Genomic DNA, 19,615 nt, shown 5'->3' with positions numbered 1-19,615 from the left:
ACTTTTTGTGTTTAATCTTCTGCTTCTCATATATTTTGACTGATTTTATGAGTCTGCTACAACCTTAACTCGCTTGTACCAAAAGCTCTAATTTTTGGTTCTTCGTTTGGTTTTTGAGTATTAGTACATCTGATTGTGTTCTTGCTTTGGGTTCTTGTGATTTCTCGTGATTTTCTTGTCCTAATATGCTTCTATAGAATTTCTTAGTTTGACCTTTCACTGATTCTATGTGCTTGTGTTCGTCTTAACTATTTTCAAGCTATTTTCTACAATTTCTTCGATTTTTATAGCCTCTGCAAAAGGTTTGCCCATGACAGACATCATGTTCTGAAAGTAATCGACCTCTTGGGCCTGCAAGAAAACATTGACCATTTTTGTCTCATCCATAGGCGGTTTCACTCTGGCTGCTTGCTCATGCCACTTGATAGCGTATTCATGGAAACTTTCCGTAGTTTTCTTCTTGAAATTGGTCAGGGAATTCCTATATGGAGATATATCAATATTGTATTGAAATTGCCTGACGAAAACTCGGGCCAAGTCGTCCCATATATGCCAATGGGAGATATCCTGGTCCATGTACCATTCTAACGCAATTCCCGTCAAGCTCTCCTCGAAATAGGCCATCAAAAGATCTTCTTTTCTACCTGCCCCTCTCAGCTGATTGCAATATCGCTTCAAATGAGTGATCGAGTCTCCGTGCCCGTCGTATTTTTCAAATTTTGGCATTTCAAAGCCAACGGGCAAATGAACATGAGGAAACATGCACATATTGTAGTACGAGATACTCTTTTGGCCACTCAGGCCTTGCATGTTCTTAAGACTTTGTTTGAGGCTTTTCATCTTCCGAGCCATTTCTTCTTGCTCGGGGTTTCTTGCAGTTCTTTCCTATTCCATTGGAGACTCATATTGCGGTTGCTGAGGGTAAGAGTTTGGGGTGACATAAGCCGTGTCTAGTTGAAATTGCGGGACTTGAAAAGTGAAAGTTGGAGGCTCGAAGTATGGCCTAGCATTGTTGGTTGTGTCGTAGTAGAGAATGGTGGTGCAGTTGTTGATACCCAATTTTTCCTTATATATTTTAAATATATATATATATATATATATATATATATATATATATATATATATATATATATATATATATATACACTTTCAAAATAGCATATATGCAGTTATAAGCATGCATAAGCATTTTATAATTTTTTATAATTCTTAAAAGCTCCAAATTGATTTATTTCTTCCCTTTTTATTTATAAAACTTCCAATAATTATCCTTCAAATTATTGTTGTGGTAATTTAGTCATCTAAATTCTTTATTTATGCCAAAATATTATTTAAATATTTTTAATTGCATTTATATTTTTAGGCTAAATTACATATTCTTGCAATAATAGCCATACTAATGCATAATTACGTTATTGATGCATAAAATAATCTCTTATATTTTTTAAATGTTAATAAATCATTTTAGTACACGAAAATATTTTTTAGAAATCATTTATTATTTTTATAAATTATATAGGATTAAAAGTCGCTATTTAAAACCTAGCCTATTTTTCTTTCAATTTCAGCCTTAATTCTAACCCAATACCCAGCCCAACTTTTAAACCTAAACCTACCCCGGTCAAATACCTATCTGCCCAACCCAATACTCGGCCAAATCCTAGTCGTTGATCATTTTGATCAACGGTCCAGGTTTCCCCTTTCCATAATTAAGCTAACATATACCCCAAAACCGTAATCATTTTACCACCCTTCCCCCGTCGTCACCTAATCCTCTCTACTCCCAAACGCTCACAACCTAACCCGAATCCAATCCCACTGGCCTTCATCTATGGCTCTCTCCGGTGGTTTCTTACAACCTCCCGGGCCTCTAATGGCCTCTCTCACGTTATTCTTGCCATCTCCAGGGCCCTCAAGGGACCATGGCTAGTGACTTGCATCTATGGATCCTCCCTCGCCTGTTTCAGGCCATTCCAGTGTGATTCCGAGTAGGATCGTCCTATATTGACCACGATCTATGCATTTCTCAGTATGTTTCTTCATCTCTGTGTCGTTCTCTTCGAAACCCTAATTTCTTTTTCTAAACCTCTTAGATCTGTACAGATCTGAGGTGATTTGGGTTTATTTTATGTGAGTTTTACAACAACCTTAAGATTCTTTACAAGAATCGTATGATTTTCAAGTGATTTTCATCTTTTCCTAAAATTAGGGTTTCAAGAATTTCTTTTTAAATTTTTTTTGATGATTTTTTGTGTTTAATCTTCTGCTTCTCATGTATTTTGGCTGATTTTATGAGTCTGCTACAACCTTAACTCGCTTGTACCAAAAGCCCTAATTTTTGGTTCTTCATTTGGTTTCTGAGTACTAGTATATCTGATTGTGTTCTTGCTTTGGGTTCTTGTGATTTCTTGTGATTTTCTTGTCCTAATGTGCTTCTACTGAATTTCTTAGTTTGAACTTTCATTGATTCTTTGTGCGTGTGTTCGTCTTGACTATTCATATCAAGACCTGTATCTTTCTCATTGAATCAGTGTTGTTTAACTTTTTGTCTTGTTAAAGTTATATGTCAATTACTGACTATTCATGTTTAACCTTATTTTATATGCTAAACATGTTGACTCTTTCATGACTTTCTTTTTGATTGAATCCTTGAATATTCTAAACTCCTTATTTCTTGGTTTGATTTGAACGCTTTCCCTTAAACTTTCGATTCTTACCTTCCTACTCGATTTGATTGAATTGCTTGCCTTAATTATTTTTCCTTGCCTTATTTGTATTTAGCCGATTTTTACTGATTTGTTTCCTTAATTAAAACTTCTGTTCATTTACCCCTAATTACCTATTCTATACCTAAACCTTACTTGATTTTTTTCCTTAAATACTTAGCATGTTTTACCGTTGATTTAATTATCCCTTGATTAAGGGAACAACTTGCTGATTTACATGTGACTTCCCTGATTTACTACATAATTTGTCAAGCTTTTGATGACTATATAAACCCCCTCTTATTTTAATTTCTGGACAACGAACATTAGTTCAAAATCACTACTCATTAAACTCTAAAGTTCTCTTTCTCTGCTGCTACTTGTGATACTCACCAATCTAGCTGGCTGAAAGCCAAGGTTAGATATTGGAACTTTATTTGCTTTATATTCTGCACCCTTTCTTCAGCTGGTATGTCTCTAATTAAGTTTTGAGATCCAAACCCTATGTGTTTCATTCCTGCACTAGTTCATCAGTTATGATTTCAACTTGTATTCCTATTTATTTCTTTGCTCAGCATGTCTAAACTTTGTCATGTTCAACGCATGCTTTATACTCTGCACCTTTTCCTTCTTACTTCTTCACCTAGCATGGCCTAACTGTATGTTTAAACCTATTAAAGACATGTCAACTATTATCTATGTCCTAACTACTCACTGATCCTAAGTGTTGCATGCAATTTGTGACTATATGTTTCCCCTATCCCTATGCATGTACCCTAATGTGATTCTATGTGCCACAATCCCTTTATCCCCATGTGAAGATCTATTTGTTAAATGCTCTTTTCTGAATCTGGATGTCTCTTATGACCAATTGATTGTCTGCTGCTTGGTACTCTTCTTAAATTATCTTTTACCACTAAGTTATTTCCTGTTTCTGAAAAAAATTTCCACTTCTGAAGTCATCTCTGTACTATTTTCAACAAAAAACTATGTCAAGCACTCTCACTTTACTCTTAGAATATTAGGTTCTGCCCCTATGATATGTGTACTGCCTTGAGACCCCTTGAGATCTCTTTGAACTCTGGCATGTTAGAGCTGGCCTTTCTACACTGCACCTAAATCAGTTGTTGTTTAAGAAAAGTCTAGGTGTGAGCACTGCCTGAGATCCTTGAGGTCCTTAGGGAACTCTGACACACCTAGACATGATATTGTCTGTGGAACTTTGGCACTTAAGGCTATTGGAGGCTTGGAAGTCATTTGGTCCAACCGCAGGCTCCCTATAGATTAACTTCTGTTCATTTATATATTTTAATTCATTGGTATGTAATAATTATTGTAAACAACATTGTGGTGATTAGTGAAAAAAGAGGTAGGTAGTTACATATCTGTCAGATGAATCGGTAGATGCCATGCCTATAGGATTGTGTTAATGCATTTGCTATGTTTGCTTTACTTCCACAATATTAAAAACCATGCCTATAGGATCTAAATGGCTTTAATAATAGAAATCATGCCTATAGGGTTAAAATTAGCCTTATAATTTGATATCATGCATATAGAGTGTACAATAATTGAAGTTCAGTTTTTGTTACAGCATGTATTCACATTCATCTTCTTAGATATCATGCCTATAAGTTCAAGAGTCAGCTTTAATAACTAGATACCATGCCTATAGGGATTAAAATCAGCTTTAATAGAGATCATGCCTATAGAACTTAAAATCAGTTTAGTTAAGCAAATCAGTTTAATTCATGCTAGTTCATTCTGAATTGGTTTAATCAACTGTTCGCTTCTCTAAATGAGTTTTCAAACACTGCCTTAAATTAGTACCGCTAGAAAATATTTCTATAGGATATCAAGTTGTTCGTTTTAAAACTGTTCACTGTTTTGCTGCATTCCTAATCAATGTAGATATCATGCTCTTAGGACACCATTGTTATGCGCTTGCCGCTTCGACAAGCCTCTAGGGCGATTTAAATTCTGCAACTATGAAACTGTGCCTTGTTATTTTAAACTATTCAGATTTAACAGGTCTAAATCAGTAGGCAAGCTAAATAGGATTTTTACACTTTGTCCTAATTCAATACTGTATAATCCCTGCTCACCTAGATATCATGTTCTAGGATTTTCTCTTAAATACCTTACTGTTGTTTGAAGACGTGCATTTATTTGATATATTTGTGGAGGTGACTGTGAGCCACTAATTTGTTCTCTTTAAATGCAGTCCTAATTGTTCTTGATTGACGCCTAGACTCTTATCCTTTAGAACCTTAGGATGGTCTAGAACTGTCCAAAAGTAGAGGTCCTAAAATACCTCCAGGGCCACAAGGAAGGGACGGGTAGTGCACGCATAGGACATCTGTTAAGGTTATTAGAACGCTTTGGGCTATGACCAAGGGAAGAGAATTGGGTAGTAAGGATATGGTGACTACACACTAATGTCACATGTAGCCTCTCATTGAGGAGTGTTTACCGGGCATTATGTGGGGTGATCTTGTAGGCTAAACAACCTAGGACCCCTCTTTTCCAATTCCCGATGTTTAAACTTTACTTTTCTATATGTATGCAACTTGTTCAAGTATTTTCCTTTTTTTATCTTGTTACTTGAGTCATACAATGTCCAAAACATGCCTTTATTTGCAAGTATGTGTTTAAACTAATTATTTGTTAAAAAGACTAATTCATAAGTATAAGTTCGGTTGAGACCCACTGTTGTGGACCGCGAGGGGTGCCTAACACCTTCCCCTCAAGGTCATTTCGAGCCCTTACCCTAAAATCTTTGGTAATGCAACTAGTCTAAGAGTTAATCATTCTAGGTGCCCTAACACACCATAATCCGTTAGGTCGCGACTCTTCAAAAACCCAAATTCCCAAAAGGAAATGAGTTATTACCCCCCATGATGGTTGAAACCCAAACTTCTCTCTCTCCGTGGAGGGGAAAAAGAGGGCACGACAACTGTGAATATTGTAGAAGGTACCCCCCAAATATAGTGCCTGGGGCCGAACCTTAGAAGGCATATGAGTGAAATTAGTTGATATAGTGGGGTACCCATATGGGATGAATGGGTTGGTTACGGGAATGGGGATGTTGGAGGTTCCTATTGTCCTGGGAAGCAGTTCCGGAAATTCGGGGATTATAATGGGCGGTTCTTTTCCATTAGACCAAACGTCCCATATTTCTAACATACAGCAACGCAACCTTCTCTTTTCTTCAGCAGCTGCTGATTCTGACTGTGGGATAACTGATATTGAGCTATCCTCAAGCTCAATAATTGGTAGATAGCTTTTGGAGGCCATAGGAACACTGCCTTTAGATCTTCTGAAGTAAGGATGGGAAGCTAGATTACCACAAAACCAACCACTTAAAACATGACCTATCTTAATTGCATAAACAACAAATCGGTTAGTTTGACAAATTTAGCAGATAGGGAATCACATATTGGGGATGCAATGCACCTGAACAGTTAAACATTTCTAAATGTTTTATCAGCGGCTATGTGTTTCATCCCGACTTTGCTATCTCTTTTCTCAGATTCCAAATCCTGATTCTTTTACTTTCTTTTTTGTTGTTTTTCGCTCTTTTATTTTTTCACTCTTTTCTTTCTTTTTCACTCAATTTTCCCTCTCTCTCTCTCTCTCTCTCTTATTCTTTTTCGGTTTATTTCTTTTTTCACTCGCATTATCTATGATTATGATCAAATCCGATTGGGATTGCCTACGTATTACGATGTCACATGAATTAGATCATTAGGTAGTTCAGGGGATAAATGCGGAATAAAAGAAAAGAAAATTTTGGGGCTTCAATAGTTCATTACATAAAAATATTTTTTGGTTTTTCTATTACAAAGACTCGAAAATACTGACGATTAAAAAGGAATATACAAACTCAAAATAGAAGAACAACAGAATTGGAAAAGATACATAGACTCGAAAAGGGTGAAATATAGACTCAAAGCCAAAAGAAAATTAGGAATACATAAGAGCCTCTAATGCTACTCCGGGGGCCCGTGGGACGTCAATCGGTCTTGACATGGGTCTGCGTTTAATCTCTTCTTGAAGGTACTCTAAATCAGCTATCACTTGACGGACAAAAGTCATCACAGAAGCAAAGAACATGGACCTGGTCATATCTTTGCATTCATGGCACTTCATTGCGACATAATCAATGCTTTTTTAATCCTCATTCTAATGACACCCTTTTCTTGGAGCAGGCGTCCAATTTGCTCAGACCAGACCTCCAACACCTGCGTGGCTGTATGGTTTTGGTCTTGCAATTGTTGTATGTCTTCTTCCAATTGGGAAATCAATGTATAGCAATGCTCTCTTTCCGCTTTGAAATCCTTTGTTTTGTTGGACCATTTCATTTTCGAGATCAGTCAGTTTTTCCTTAAGATTGTGACCCATCCATCATACTTTTGCTTTAACTGCTAACCAAACCTTATCCTTTCTTCTACATTTTTTGTCAATTTGGCCCGAGCTTTTGCCAATTCGTTCTCGGCCTTTGCCAGATCAAACCCATAATCATGTATTTTCGCCTCAGATTTCTTATGAGTTTTTCATCTTTTTCGCTTCTTACCGGGGTTTCAGCGACTATTTTCATCTTCTGAATCTGAGCTCGGAGAGCTTCATTTTCTCGGGCCAACCTTTTCTTTTCTCCTTCATCCTCGACATCTTGCAAACTACTATTAAATTTGAGGTTTTTGATCTGATCTTCTTGCTTGCTTATGGTACTCCAGTATCCCTTCTTTTTAGCTAACCAAACCTACTGTTCTTGCGCTTCGTCGATGAATTGTTGGACATGGGGCTTTTTGGCGGGCTGTTCCGGCTCTTGATCAACCTGAACTCTCTTACCACACCATGCAGTGTATTTAGATTCTACTTCACCCGAGGACAAATCCCGCACTTGAGTTTGTGGCTCCAAAAAGCTACATTGATGCCAAATCTGGCGAACCTTTTCTTCTGGGAATGCAGCTTTTGGGCATAGTTAAATAACCTGTGGACTCAAATCTTCATCATGAGGGATTTTTTGGTATCTTCCCAATTGGCGTAAGACCCGATGCAGAGCATATGGCTAAATACTCCGAAAACCCATTAATAAAAGAAAGCACACTCCGACAGACATGTAAATAACCTCGATGACCGGGAGCCAACTGAAAGTCCACTCAATTCGATTTGCGGTCAAAGAACACATACACGAACCATGCCTCAGTACCTTCCGGTAACTCATGATCATTTACCTGATTTCCATATTCTTCAATGCAATTGAGTCCGGTCAAACCATAGTTCATGTACCTCAGGCGATGCAAAGATGTTATACCAGCCACATTTGCAAAATCAAGTTGCAACGCTCAAAAAGCTTTGTCCCAGCTCGACAAATGGTTAAAGTTTGATAAATGTATGCGAGAAACATCGGTATAATAGTGTCGTTGGCCTTTTGACCATAAAGTCGGCCATTCCTGCAAGTCCCAGTTCTATATGTTTGTCACTCCATGGGCATATCAGAGTGCCTAAAAATGCATCTACAAAGGCTAAACCTCTGAATGCTTCCCATTTATGTTTATTTCCCTGATGACTCAAACTAGTGTCTAGAGCCTCAAATCTGCGGGGGTCCCCATACCGGTTGTATAAGAAGTGGAATGTGCAGAACCTCCGGCCAAATTTTCATATTTAACCTGCCGGCTAATACTCAGAAGGTCCAAAAACTTATGAGGGGTTACAGTTCTTGGTACCACTAGATATCGGTTCCTGAGATTCCCATCAAGACCAGCATAACCTGCCATCTCCTCTAGCTTAGGGGTCAACTCAAAATTAGATAAGTGGAAAAATATTGTGTGCCGGGTCCCAAAACGATATCAAAGCTTCAATTATATCAACCATTGGTTTAATTTTCAGAAGACCGGTGAGCCCACCTAAAGCCTTTGTCACAGAACGCTTGGTGACCTCCCCCAGGTCGTTCCACCACATGTGGAGTCCCAGTGGAATCTCATCTACGACTCGGAAAGGTAGGTTCTCAATGGTGCTCATTCTGCACATTTTTAAATTAGGGTGACTGGTTAAAACATGTGAGTTTCGCTTAAGAACTGACCAAAAAAAGATTTTTTTTTTTGCAAAATTCAATTTAAAATAAATCATGGCTACTTTTGCAAATATGGCCCTTCAGCACTTTGGAAGGAAAGATTTTAGGGCTGTGTTTGCAAATGGCCAAAAACTAGAGGGTATTCTTGCAAAAATAGCCTTCCGAAGATCGGTCGGGACATTTCTGGCTATTTGGACAAAAACGACATCACCTAACTTTATTATGACAAAATGACGATATTTCATATTTTGGTTATTTTTTCAAAAGCGAGGTTGGACCCGATGTTACATACGTATCCCACATTCGGTGGGAATCAAACCTGCGTAATTCAGTAAGTTTTGACGCAACAGGAAAATATGATTTATTTTGAAATGACTTTTCTTCCGAAATTTCGGCAAAGTTTCGGGATATTTTGAATACCGGGGGTTTTAGATTCGGGTGTTCTCTCTCTTATCTCACTCATGATTTTTCTTGATTTTATTTCCCTATTCTAGAAGTCGATCAACATGTAAGTCGAAATAAATAAATGCACAAGTACCATGTAAAATGCATCAGGATGACCTTTTTATTTCGGGTACACCTGTCTAAAATGGACCCAACCCTTGTGTTGAGTCACCAAAGTTAAATGCACGTGATGCAAACATGCGTTCATATTAGGGATCCATCATGAGGATATGTTATTCTAGGTTTAAAAACCTGGGTGTATTGTTCTAAACCTGGCTTACTCAAGCGGACAGCTCGAGCCATGGGAGGGGGTAGCATACCAGGAATATAGAAGCTTCACCGACTTTGCAAATTATCCAAACCTCATTCAAAAATTGGGATATAACTCTAACAGAAAAGAAGCCACGCGAACCCCACGCTTCCCAAAAGATTTAGAAGACTCAGAGAGAAGAGGGTTTCGTAAGAGTTTTTATATACAGTTCAATCAATATAAAGCGGTAAAAACGACATTTAGCACATTAGGCTCAAACACGTAAAAATCAGATAATAAATAAAAGCCAAGTATAACAGTTATTCTAAGCTCGAATTCTGAACCCTGAACCAGAAGTTCTGGGTTCTTAATCCCCAGCAGAGTCGCTAGAGCTGTCACACCTCCTTTTTCCCGAGCGACAGGGAGTTTTTCCAATTAAAGCGGCATTATTCGAAATGGAATTATTTATTTGATTTAAAGACTCCACTTGGAATAATTATTTTGGTGTCTCAAGTCACCGGTTTATTTTAAATCTGAAATCGAGAAAATTTTGAATCTGTTCTAAAGTCCGCGAACATAGAAGATCGGTTAAGGAATTCTGTTAACTCGGGAGAAGGTGTGAGGCACTCCCGAGTTCCATAGTTTTAGTACGGTCGCTCAATTATTAATAATTGGCCTAATTATCTGATTTATTACATATTTAAAACCTATTGTGCATTTTTACCTTTTGGCCACTTTTAATTATTTATTTAATCACTTTTAGTATTTATGGAAGTTATTGAATAAGTCGCGATGGCGTGCGCTCGTTTGTTTTTGTACATATTGCGAATCACATCACATAAAATGCACTCGCGGTTTACAACATGTTTATTTTTATTATTATTCGAAGTTATGGTCGGGTCACATGAAATACACACCTAAATTGGGATTTACATATCGTGACCATTCCATGAAAATCGTACCCGTAACCACGATGATTTATTAATCGCGCTTTAAGCAAACTATGGTGTTCATAAGTGATTATTTCCTAAGATTCGGGATAAAATGTTGAGATCCAGGGATTAAGGATTTATTTGGGAAAACATGTTCATTGATACTTTAGAAAACTAATTTTTAAAGCGTGATGTTTCCTAGATTTCAAATGCAGTACGCTCAAAACAACGTTTTTAATAAAAATCGTAGTACATAACAAATGTGATAGTAAGCCAATTTTAACTAGTTTTGTACTAGAGTTCGGGGTCTAATGAACTGGCCGAATAAAAATCAATTTGGCCTGAGACATGATACAAAATAATAGCAAATAAAGAAATTTGGCCAACGGCTTGTGAGTCAGATGGATTCCAATAAATGAAATCTAAAGTCCAAATAGCTCTTAGAAAATTAAACTGGCACGCATGACTCCCTTGTTGGGTCCTTTTACAATATCCGACTCAATTAGAGCTTCCAAGGCATTAATACAAATCTAGAATTTTAACAAAAAAACAAAACAAAAAAACAAGAACTTTGCAAATCACACTCCAAACTTTGATTACAATTAAACATAATGATGTATTAAAGCTGTTACCTATAGATTCAGATTACTTCTACATAAAAAATGTTATTGCTAGAGGTAATTACTGCGGGTGTTCTGAGTTATAACCCGAGTTCAAATCGGCCAGATTTGTAACTCAACAACATAGAGATTTAACTTTCAAATTTAAGAAAATTAGACTTAGTCTATCTAGATTCAAACTTACTTTTTTGGCGAGAAAGATAATATTGCATTAAACATAATTAAAGTGACTATAGAGAGGGTGATGCGTATGTATCTGTACTAGAGTTTTTTCATAGATGTCTACTAAATACTACTACTATCTATTCTATCAGAATTATCCATCACACTGTTGCCATTGGAAGCAGCCATGCTTAGATCATTGTGATGGATTTCAAAAGTGTTCTAATCCACGTCCTCCGCTTGTTCCTGCAGTGTGCATGTTGTCTTCCTAATACGAGTTTGTCCAATCTGGTCCTTTTGCAAAAAAGTGCTGACAAAATCCGGTGGTTCTTCAAAAATAAATGGTTTATCATGAGAGGCCATGTTACATTCTGCTTTAGCTAAACCATCAGCCACCTTATTCCCCTCTCTGTAGATGTGTGCAATGGTAGCACTATGCAGTTGGGCCAGGAGGTACCTGCAGTCAGCTAGTATGTTAGTGTAAACAATGTTATCATTTTGTAACATTTTCAGTACCTCTAAAGCATCGATGTTTTTTTCCAGTGGAACCAAGTTGTATGTCTTTGCCAATTCCAGTCCATTGAAAAAAGCCTTTAATTCTGCTTGGATGGTGGTGGCATTGACCAACTTGCCTGCAAACCCTATAATCTAGTTTTCATTTTGAGTCACGTATGGCTCCTCCTATACCTGTTTTCTGAGTTAACGTTGAAGCTGCCCCATCATTATTTAATTTATAGTAATTTTGTTTAGAGGGTATCCATTTGTTAGGTTACATTATAGGATTTTTTGTTATTGGCATGTTGGTAGCGAAATATGTAAATTCCAGTGCATTATTAGTAAGTATGTTAGTTGATAGTCGTTATTGTGTATTATTAAAAGATTTATTGTTACCATTAATCCAAATGTGCCATAAGGTACATGAAATAAAAGTTTTAGTATTTATACAGTGTGGCATGTTGTTGTACTTTGTATTAGTGAATTTCATCAACCAATCTGATAGATGAGGGTGTGTAAGTATATTGTTGGTAAAGTGTGCCATACCCAAGTCATTCCATATATGTATTATGTTGGGACATTGTAAAAAGATGTGATTAATAGTTTCTGTATGTGTGCGACATATTTGACATTGGTCGTCCAATGTTATTCCTATATGATGTAGGTATTTTTTTGTTGGTAAATCTATCATGTATTATAAGCCAAAGAAATATTTTTATTTTGGGTGTTATTTGAATCTTCCAAATCCAATTGTAAGGAGTTGTTTGTTCTTGTAAGTTTAACTCCTCTTGTAGTAATTGTGAATACATAGATTTGACAGTAAATTTTCCATTATTCGATAATTCCCAATAGATAGTGTCCACTTTGTTTGTGTAGATAAGTACATTAATTCTATTGAATTTATTTTTAAGAGAATTTGTAAGATGAAATGGTATTTCTGCCCATTTCCAATTGGTTTGATCTCTATAAGTTCTAATATTTCGCGTATTATGCTCTAAAGGTATATGACCATGTACTAAGGATCTAAGTGTTGTGTTTGGAGTAATCCATGCCTCCGTCCAAAAGTTTAATTTTTAATTTGTACCTACTTTCCATTGAATGTCATGTTGCCATTTTTCCCAGCCTGAAATAATATTGTGCCAAATATGAGAAGAGTTTTCTATTACACGTTTGTTCTTATATTTCTGAATAAGAGTGTTTGCCCATAGTTGTTTAGACGAATGAATTATCCGCCATGCTAATCCTGCCAGTAATGCCTTGTATTTTAAATCCAGCCTCTGTATACCTAGACCTCCTAAATATTTAGGCATGGTAACTCTTTTTCAGTTCACTAAGTGAATCTTTCTTTTTTGTTGTGTAGTTTCCCATAAGAAATTGAGCATGTATTGCTCCATTTTATCAATAATATTTTTATGGATTGCAATGTATTGCATTATGTGGTTTGCTAAAGTAGAAAGTGTTGATTTAATGAGGAAAATTCTTCCTGGGAGTGATAGGAAGTTTGTTTTCCAACCTGCAAGTCTAGCCTTGAAGTTATCTAATAAAAAATGGAAATATGAGTTATTAGGTCTATGTTGAAACATGGGAAATCCTAAGTATTTTTCAAGCTGTTTTCTTCATGCATACTAAAGCAAGATAGTATATTTTATTTTGCTTCAATGTTGCAATTATTTGAGAAAAAGATTCTTGATTTTTGGAAATTAATAGTTTGCCCGGATAGTTTAATAAAAGTATTAAGAGTGTCAATTATGGTGTTGCAGCTATTATCATTTACTTTAGACAAAAGGATGATGTCGTCTGCAAAAACAAAAGATGTGATAGTTGAGGGCCATTTTGTGAGATTTGTATGGGTTTCCATAATAGATAATCCATAACAGATTAATGACTAAGAAAACTTGTTCAACACAATTATACATTCACAACAAGAAAATGAGTTCTGTTGCCTATTCATGTTAAAGCTCAAAGAAACAATCACCAAGTTTTCAAAGAATCACAAATAGAGACATCGGCAGTTTGCACTTAGCTAAACGATTGCGATTTCAACTAAGATCTTTAGCTATTCACCACAAAATCGAATGGATTTAGTCAACAAACCAAATTTGAATATAGTCAAATATAGCAGTCACGTCACTCAAAGTTTATTCTCTAATCACACCTAAACGAGATTCCAAAACGCTATTCCAACTTAATTGAACCGTGGCTCTTATCACATTCGAATCAACACCAAAGAATAAAATAAGAAAAATGATCAGAAAAAGGAACCTGAAATTGAGCTTTCGATTAAACTTCTGACGTGAATATACAATGAGAAATCCAGTAACAAACTGGAATCCGAACTGAAAAGGTAACATCGGCCGGAAATCGACACCTCGAACAGCAACGAAACTCAACGACTTCTCAATCAAACTCCATTCTTTAACAAAAATCCAGATCGAAAAGAAGAGACGGAATATATATATATATATATATATATATATATATATATATATATATAGAGTCAAATATAGCAGTCACGTCACTCAAAGTTTATTCTCTAATCACACCGAAACGAGATTCCAAAACGCTATTCCAACTTAATTGAACCATGGCTCTTATCACATTCGAATCGACACCAAAGAATAAAATAAGAAAAATGATCAGAAAAAGGAACCTGAAATTGAGCTTTCGATTAAACTTCGGCCGTGAATATACAATGAGAAATCCAGTAACAAACTGGAATCTGAACTGAAAAGGCAACATCGGCCGGAAATCGACACCTCGAACAGCAACGAACGACTTCTCAATCGAACTCCATCCTTTAATAAAAATCCAGATTGAAAAGAAGAGATGGAATATATATATATTTCGAATTTTTTAGACAGTAAACAAAATAAAATAGAATGAAAGAACAATGAATATATTCTTTTTTTATATATTTTCTTATTCTGGAACTGAACTAAAAATAAAAAATGAAGATCAACAATTCAAAAGAAGAAGAATATTTTCTAGAACCCTAGCTTTCCTCTCAAAAATTTTCTCTCCAAAAAATTCACTCACTAAAACAAAACGACCCCCCAATATATAGAAGCTCCAGAAGCTTCTATACCTCCTCTCCAAGTCATGAAATTTTTTACTCTTTTTAGTAAATCCGAAATTCTATCTCTTGGAATGAGTAAAAGACAAGTAGAGGGAGTAGATCGAGTGAGAATCAATCCTACGCCTCACATTCATCCTAATCTCGTCTTTAAATTGATTTTCGGATGAGATGAGCGTGTGAGGGAGAATGAGAAATATTTGATTTGTACAAAATCCGTTATTTGTCAGGCCACATGGAAGGGAATGAGAGGAGAGACCACGTGATGGTTAGAGGGGAATTTTTCGGTGAATGTGGGCGATTGTTGTCACGACCCAACCCGATGGGCCCGACGGGTGCCTGAGTCCTATATGTCAAACACCCCTAAGCATACGCCTAAGATACGAGCCTGAATAACATTTGGTAAGTTACGAAAATAACATACAAGAAGGAAACCTACCTTCAAGACATATGTACATATACAGGCAGAATACAGCGGGCGAGCGGCAAGGCTGCTATAGACATCTATACATCCAAAACTGAAAGCCACCAAGGCCACATACAACCCAACTAGATATACTGTCTACAGAACTCTAATGGAAATATAACAGTACAAAGACAGGATTGAGCTACATCATATATATATATATATATATATATATATATATATATATATATATATATATATATATATATATATATATATATATATATATATATATCGTACCAAACTCAAAAGTAGCTCCGGATCAAGTGGAGCACGCCAATTCTTGCTGATCAGGGATCCTAAGAAGGGGGACCGTCAGCTTGCCTACCTGCACCTGCGAGCATGAAAGGCAGACCCCATGAAATAGGGAGTTAGTACGAAAAATGTACTGAGTATGTAAGGCATGAAAATTTATACGTAAAATACATAGATGAAACATGGAATACAGAAACACATCTTTAAATCTGAATAACTTTACAAATTTTAAAACGTTTATAATGTCATGCACGTGCTTATAAATATTGTGTCATGCATAGGTATGGGTGTACATAATATCATCAAGCCACTGAGGGCATCTCATCATATCGTCTCGACCACTGTAGGCAACATCATCAACATATATCAACTGATTAGGTGGTGGTGTATATATAACGACGTAACCTTTTCTCATATTCCATACACATATATTTACATATATACGCGTATATAATGCCATCTGGTCATGGGTCAATGCACATAAGTGAAATGCTTGAAAAATACGTAATAATCTCAATGTTTCTTCCGGATAAACTTTTCCAACTGCATATTATTCTGAGACCCATGAACAAAAAATAATAATAATTTTCATGGGGAATCAAGAATATAGATACCACGAATAATTCTATGAATAGAGTAATTTATGGAAACTGCGTGTTTGCTCATTTCTTCAGTATAATTTGGACCATGCCAAAAGAAAGAAGGGAGGGCCTTAACATACCTGGAGTAGGGAAAACTCTGTATAATATTTTGTTGGAAACCTTCATTGATTGAATGAAATTTGCTTTTGTTCCTTAGAAATTCATGGACGAAAATATTTTCTAGTTCCTAAAAATTTTGGAACGAATAACATTGAATTCATTTGATTTTGGAGGAAAACGTTTCTGGTTCTTCTTAAGTTTGAAAGAATAACATTTGAATTCCTTGAATTTTTTTGGAACAAATCACGTTTGGTTTGGAAGGAAATATGTTTCTGCTTCTAATGTTAAAGCCAAAGACAGAATGTGTCTTTCTATGGAATTGCTTACTAAGTTTCTAAAATTGATCCCAAGTCTTATTTGCTAAGACTTGGTCATGTCTTAGTCATGCTCATAATTAGCTATTTGGCAACAGTGACTACTTAGTCATTTTCAACCTTGTGGCTTCTTGCCATGTGGGGTGAGGTGTGGGATATTAATTTTTTTATCCACTTATTAATTAATTGAGTGATGTCCTGTTACCCGGTAATTAATCAATTATCCGCATAATTTTAAAATTATCACAAATTACTTAAAATTCTATTTATTTTTAAAAATACTTCATATATACTTTATGTATTATACTATCGTGATCACATGGTAGCTTGCATGGTACTAGTTCATAATTATCGGGTATTGTCGTTCGACCCATATTTATTCCAAATTGTCCACTTTCAACGAAGCTTGTTTTTTTCTGCTGTATAAGTTTAATTCTCTCGATTTCCTGCTGTACAAATTCTGGTCCTACTAATATAGTTTCCCCAACATCGAACCACCCTATAGGCGACCTAAACTTCTGTTCATAAAGAGCTTTGTATGTAGCTATCTGAATACTGGAAAATAACTATTATTATATGCAAACTCAATAAGCAGCAAATGATCATCCCAGCTACCTTTGAAGTCTATTGCACAAGCTCGTAACATATCTTCCAGTGTTTGATTAGTACGCTCAGCCTATCCGTCTATCTAGGGATGAAATGATGTACTAAGACTTACTTGAGTCCCCAGTCCTATTTAGAAGGACCTCCAGAAGTTAGTTATAAATTGATCTCCTATATTCGAGATAATAGATACAGGGACACCATGCAGTCGTATTATTTCTTTAAAATAAAGTCTTGCATAATCCTCTGAGGAATATGTAGTCCTAACGGGCAAAAAATGGGATGACTTTGTAAGCCTATCAACAATCACCCATATCGAATCAAACTTATACTGCGTACAAGGTAAACCTACGATGAAGTCCAAATTGATTACTTTCCATTTCCAAGTCGGAATCTCCATAGCCTGCAATAATCAACTGGGTTTTTGATGCTCAATCTTAACCTGTTGACAGTTAGGACACTGAGCAACAAATTCTGCTATATCCTTATTCATTTCGTCCCACCAATATACTTCCCTAATGTCATGATACATCTTTGTCGCTCCTGGATAGATAGAATTACGAGAATAGTCAGTTTCTCCCATAACCTGCCGACGCAGCCCTGCAATATTAGGCACACATAATCGTCCTCGATATTTGCGGACCCCATCTTCTGTATTTCAAACGGCGTCTTCTCCTTCTGAAGGGTGGTATCCCCATAATGAACTAACACATGATCCTCATACTGGCATTCCTTTACTTCAGTTACTAAAGAGGATGTTACCATATCTTGAAGAGTAATTCTAACGTCACGTGAGTCCAGTAACCGAACTCCAAGACTAGCTAGCTGATGAACCTCATGGGTTATTCCCCTCTTTTCTGGCTGTAAATACGACAGGTTACCCATAGATCTACGGCTGAGGCGTTGGTTACAACGTTCCCTTTCCCAGATGGTATAAAATATCAACGTCATAGTCTTTAAGTAGCTCCATTCATCTCCTTTGACATAGATTCAATTACTTTTGCTTGAAGAAGTTCTCGAGGCTCTTATGATCCGTATAGATATCAACATAAATATCCTACAAGTAGTGCCTCCACATCTTTAGTGCATGAATCACTGGGAACTCTAGATCTTGGGTCGGGTAATTCGTCTGATGTTTTTTTTAGTTTTCTATAAGCTACAACCTTACCATGCTGCATCAACACACAACCCAACCTTACCATAAATTCCCCTCTTTGGAGGCCCAAACTTCATCCTTTATCCATCACAATTACGTCCTTATCCCACTATTAGGGTAGTATTTCATCTATTATAAACGTTACTAGTCTTAGACTCCTTTACATTCTTTCAGGCTATACTGAGCCTTCTATAACTTAGAGAAATCATCAACTTTCTTATGAACTTATTCCGAAGGACTTATCCATTCTTGTTACCTTTTTCACTCATCTTTTCTTATCCTTCCTCCTATCTTCCTAAAACCTTGTTGCTCTACCATACTTTAGCTTTGCGACCTACACACATCTTTATACTTATTCGCAATCTTTCTTCAACTTACTTGCATCATAAATTTCCTTATGTTATTCCGGAACATTAAGCGAGACACCACATACTATTTTGGTCGAATGTTCTTAGAAGAGAAGAAAATTCTGTTACAAGTTTCCTGTAATAACCTGCCAAACGGAGTAGCTACGAACCTCTGTCGGTGTCTTGGGTCTAGGATAAGTCTTCAATGCCTCACTCTATTGTGTATCCACCCGGATGCCTTCACCCGAAATAATATGCCCAAGGAAAGCTACAGAGTTCAACCAGAATTCACATTTAGAGAATTTTGCATACAACTTCCCCTTTTGTAGAACTTTGGGTACAATACGCAAGTAATCTGCATGTGTCACACCTCCTTTTTTCACGTACACCCCGGAAAAGGGTATAGGTAAAGGGAGTTTTTCTAATTAAAGGACAATCGAAACGGGATTTATTTTAAGAAATTCAGAATCGCCACTTGGGAGATTTATGGTGTCCCAAATCACCAGTTGAATCCCGAATCGAGGAAAATATGACTCTGTTTAACAGTCTGCGAACCAGAAATCCAAGTAAGGAATTCTGTTAACCCGGGAGAAGTTGTTAGGCATTCTCGGATTCCGTGGTTATAGCACGGTCGCTCAACTGTTATATTTAGCTAAATTATCTGATTTTAAACAATTATGAACCTATGTGCAACCGCTTTCAACCGCTTTTATTTAATTTTTAAGGAAAGATTGAACGTCGTTTAAAACATGTCTTTAGATCGCGTCACATGAAATGCACCCGCAATCCTGAACACATTTTATTCAACGTTTTGGGATTTGATTTGGGTCACATGAAATGCACACCCGAGTTTAGGAAGGTAATGTTAATTAATATACGTGCCTAAAGAGACTAACGCGTTATTATTTTTTGGGAAATGCCGTGAAATTCGCTAAACGGCCCGTCTCGAAATCTAAGTATTTTAATACAACCATTTACCGAGGGCCCCACAATTTATGTATTTTGTTTGGGTGAGG

General features: G+C 36.4%; 1 protein-coding gene across 1 annotated transcript; it reads right to left on the bottom strand.

The window, feature by feature from the left end:
- Window positions 1-225: 225 nt before the first annotated feature.
- Window positions 226-852, bottom strand: LOC138881777 (uncharacterized). The gene has a single exon (XM_070162041.1). The coding sequence runs from the start codon at window positions 850-852 to the stop codon at window positions 226-228; it is 627 nt and encodes a 208-aa protein (XP_070018142.1).
- Window positions 853-19,615: the final 18,763 nt, after the last annotated feature.

The sequence above is a fragment of the Nicotiana sylvestris genome, chromosome 11 (assembly GCF_000393655.2).
Source record: "Nicotiana sylvestris chromosome 11, ASM39365v2, whole genome shotgun sequence".
Taxonomy (NCBI): domain Eukaryota; kingdom Viridiplantae; phylum Streptophyta; class Magnoliopsida; order Solanales; family Solanaceae; genus Nicotiana; species Nicotiana sylvestris.
The sequence above is the reverse complement of the archived record's forward strand: the minus strand, read 5'-3'. Positions and strand labels throughout refer to the sequence as shown.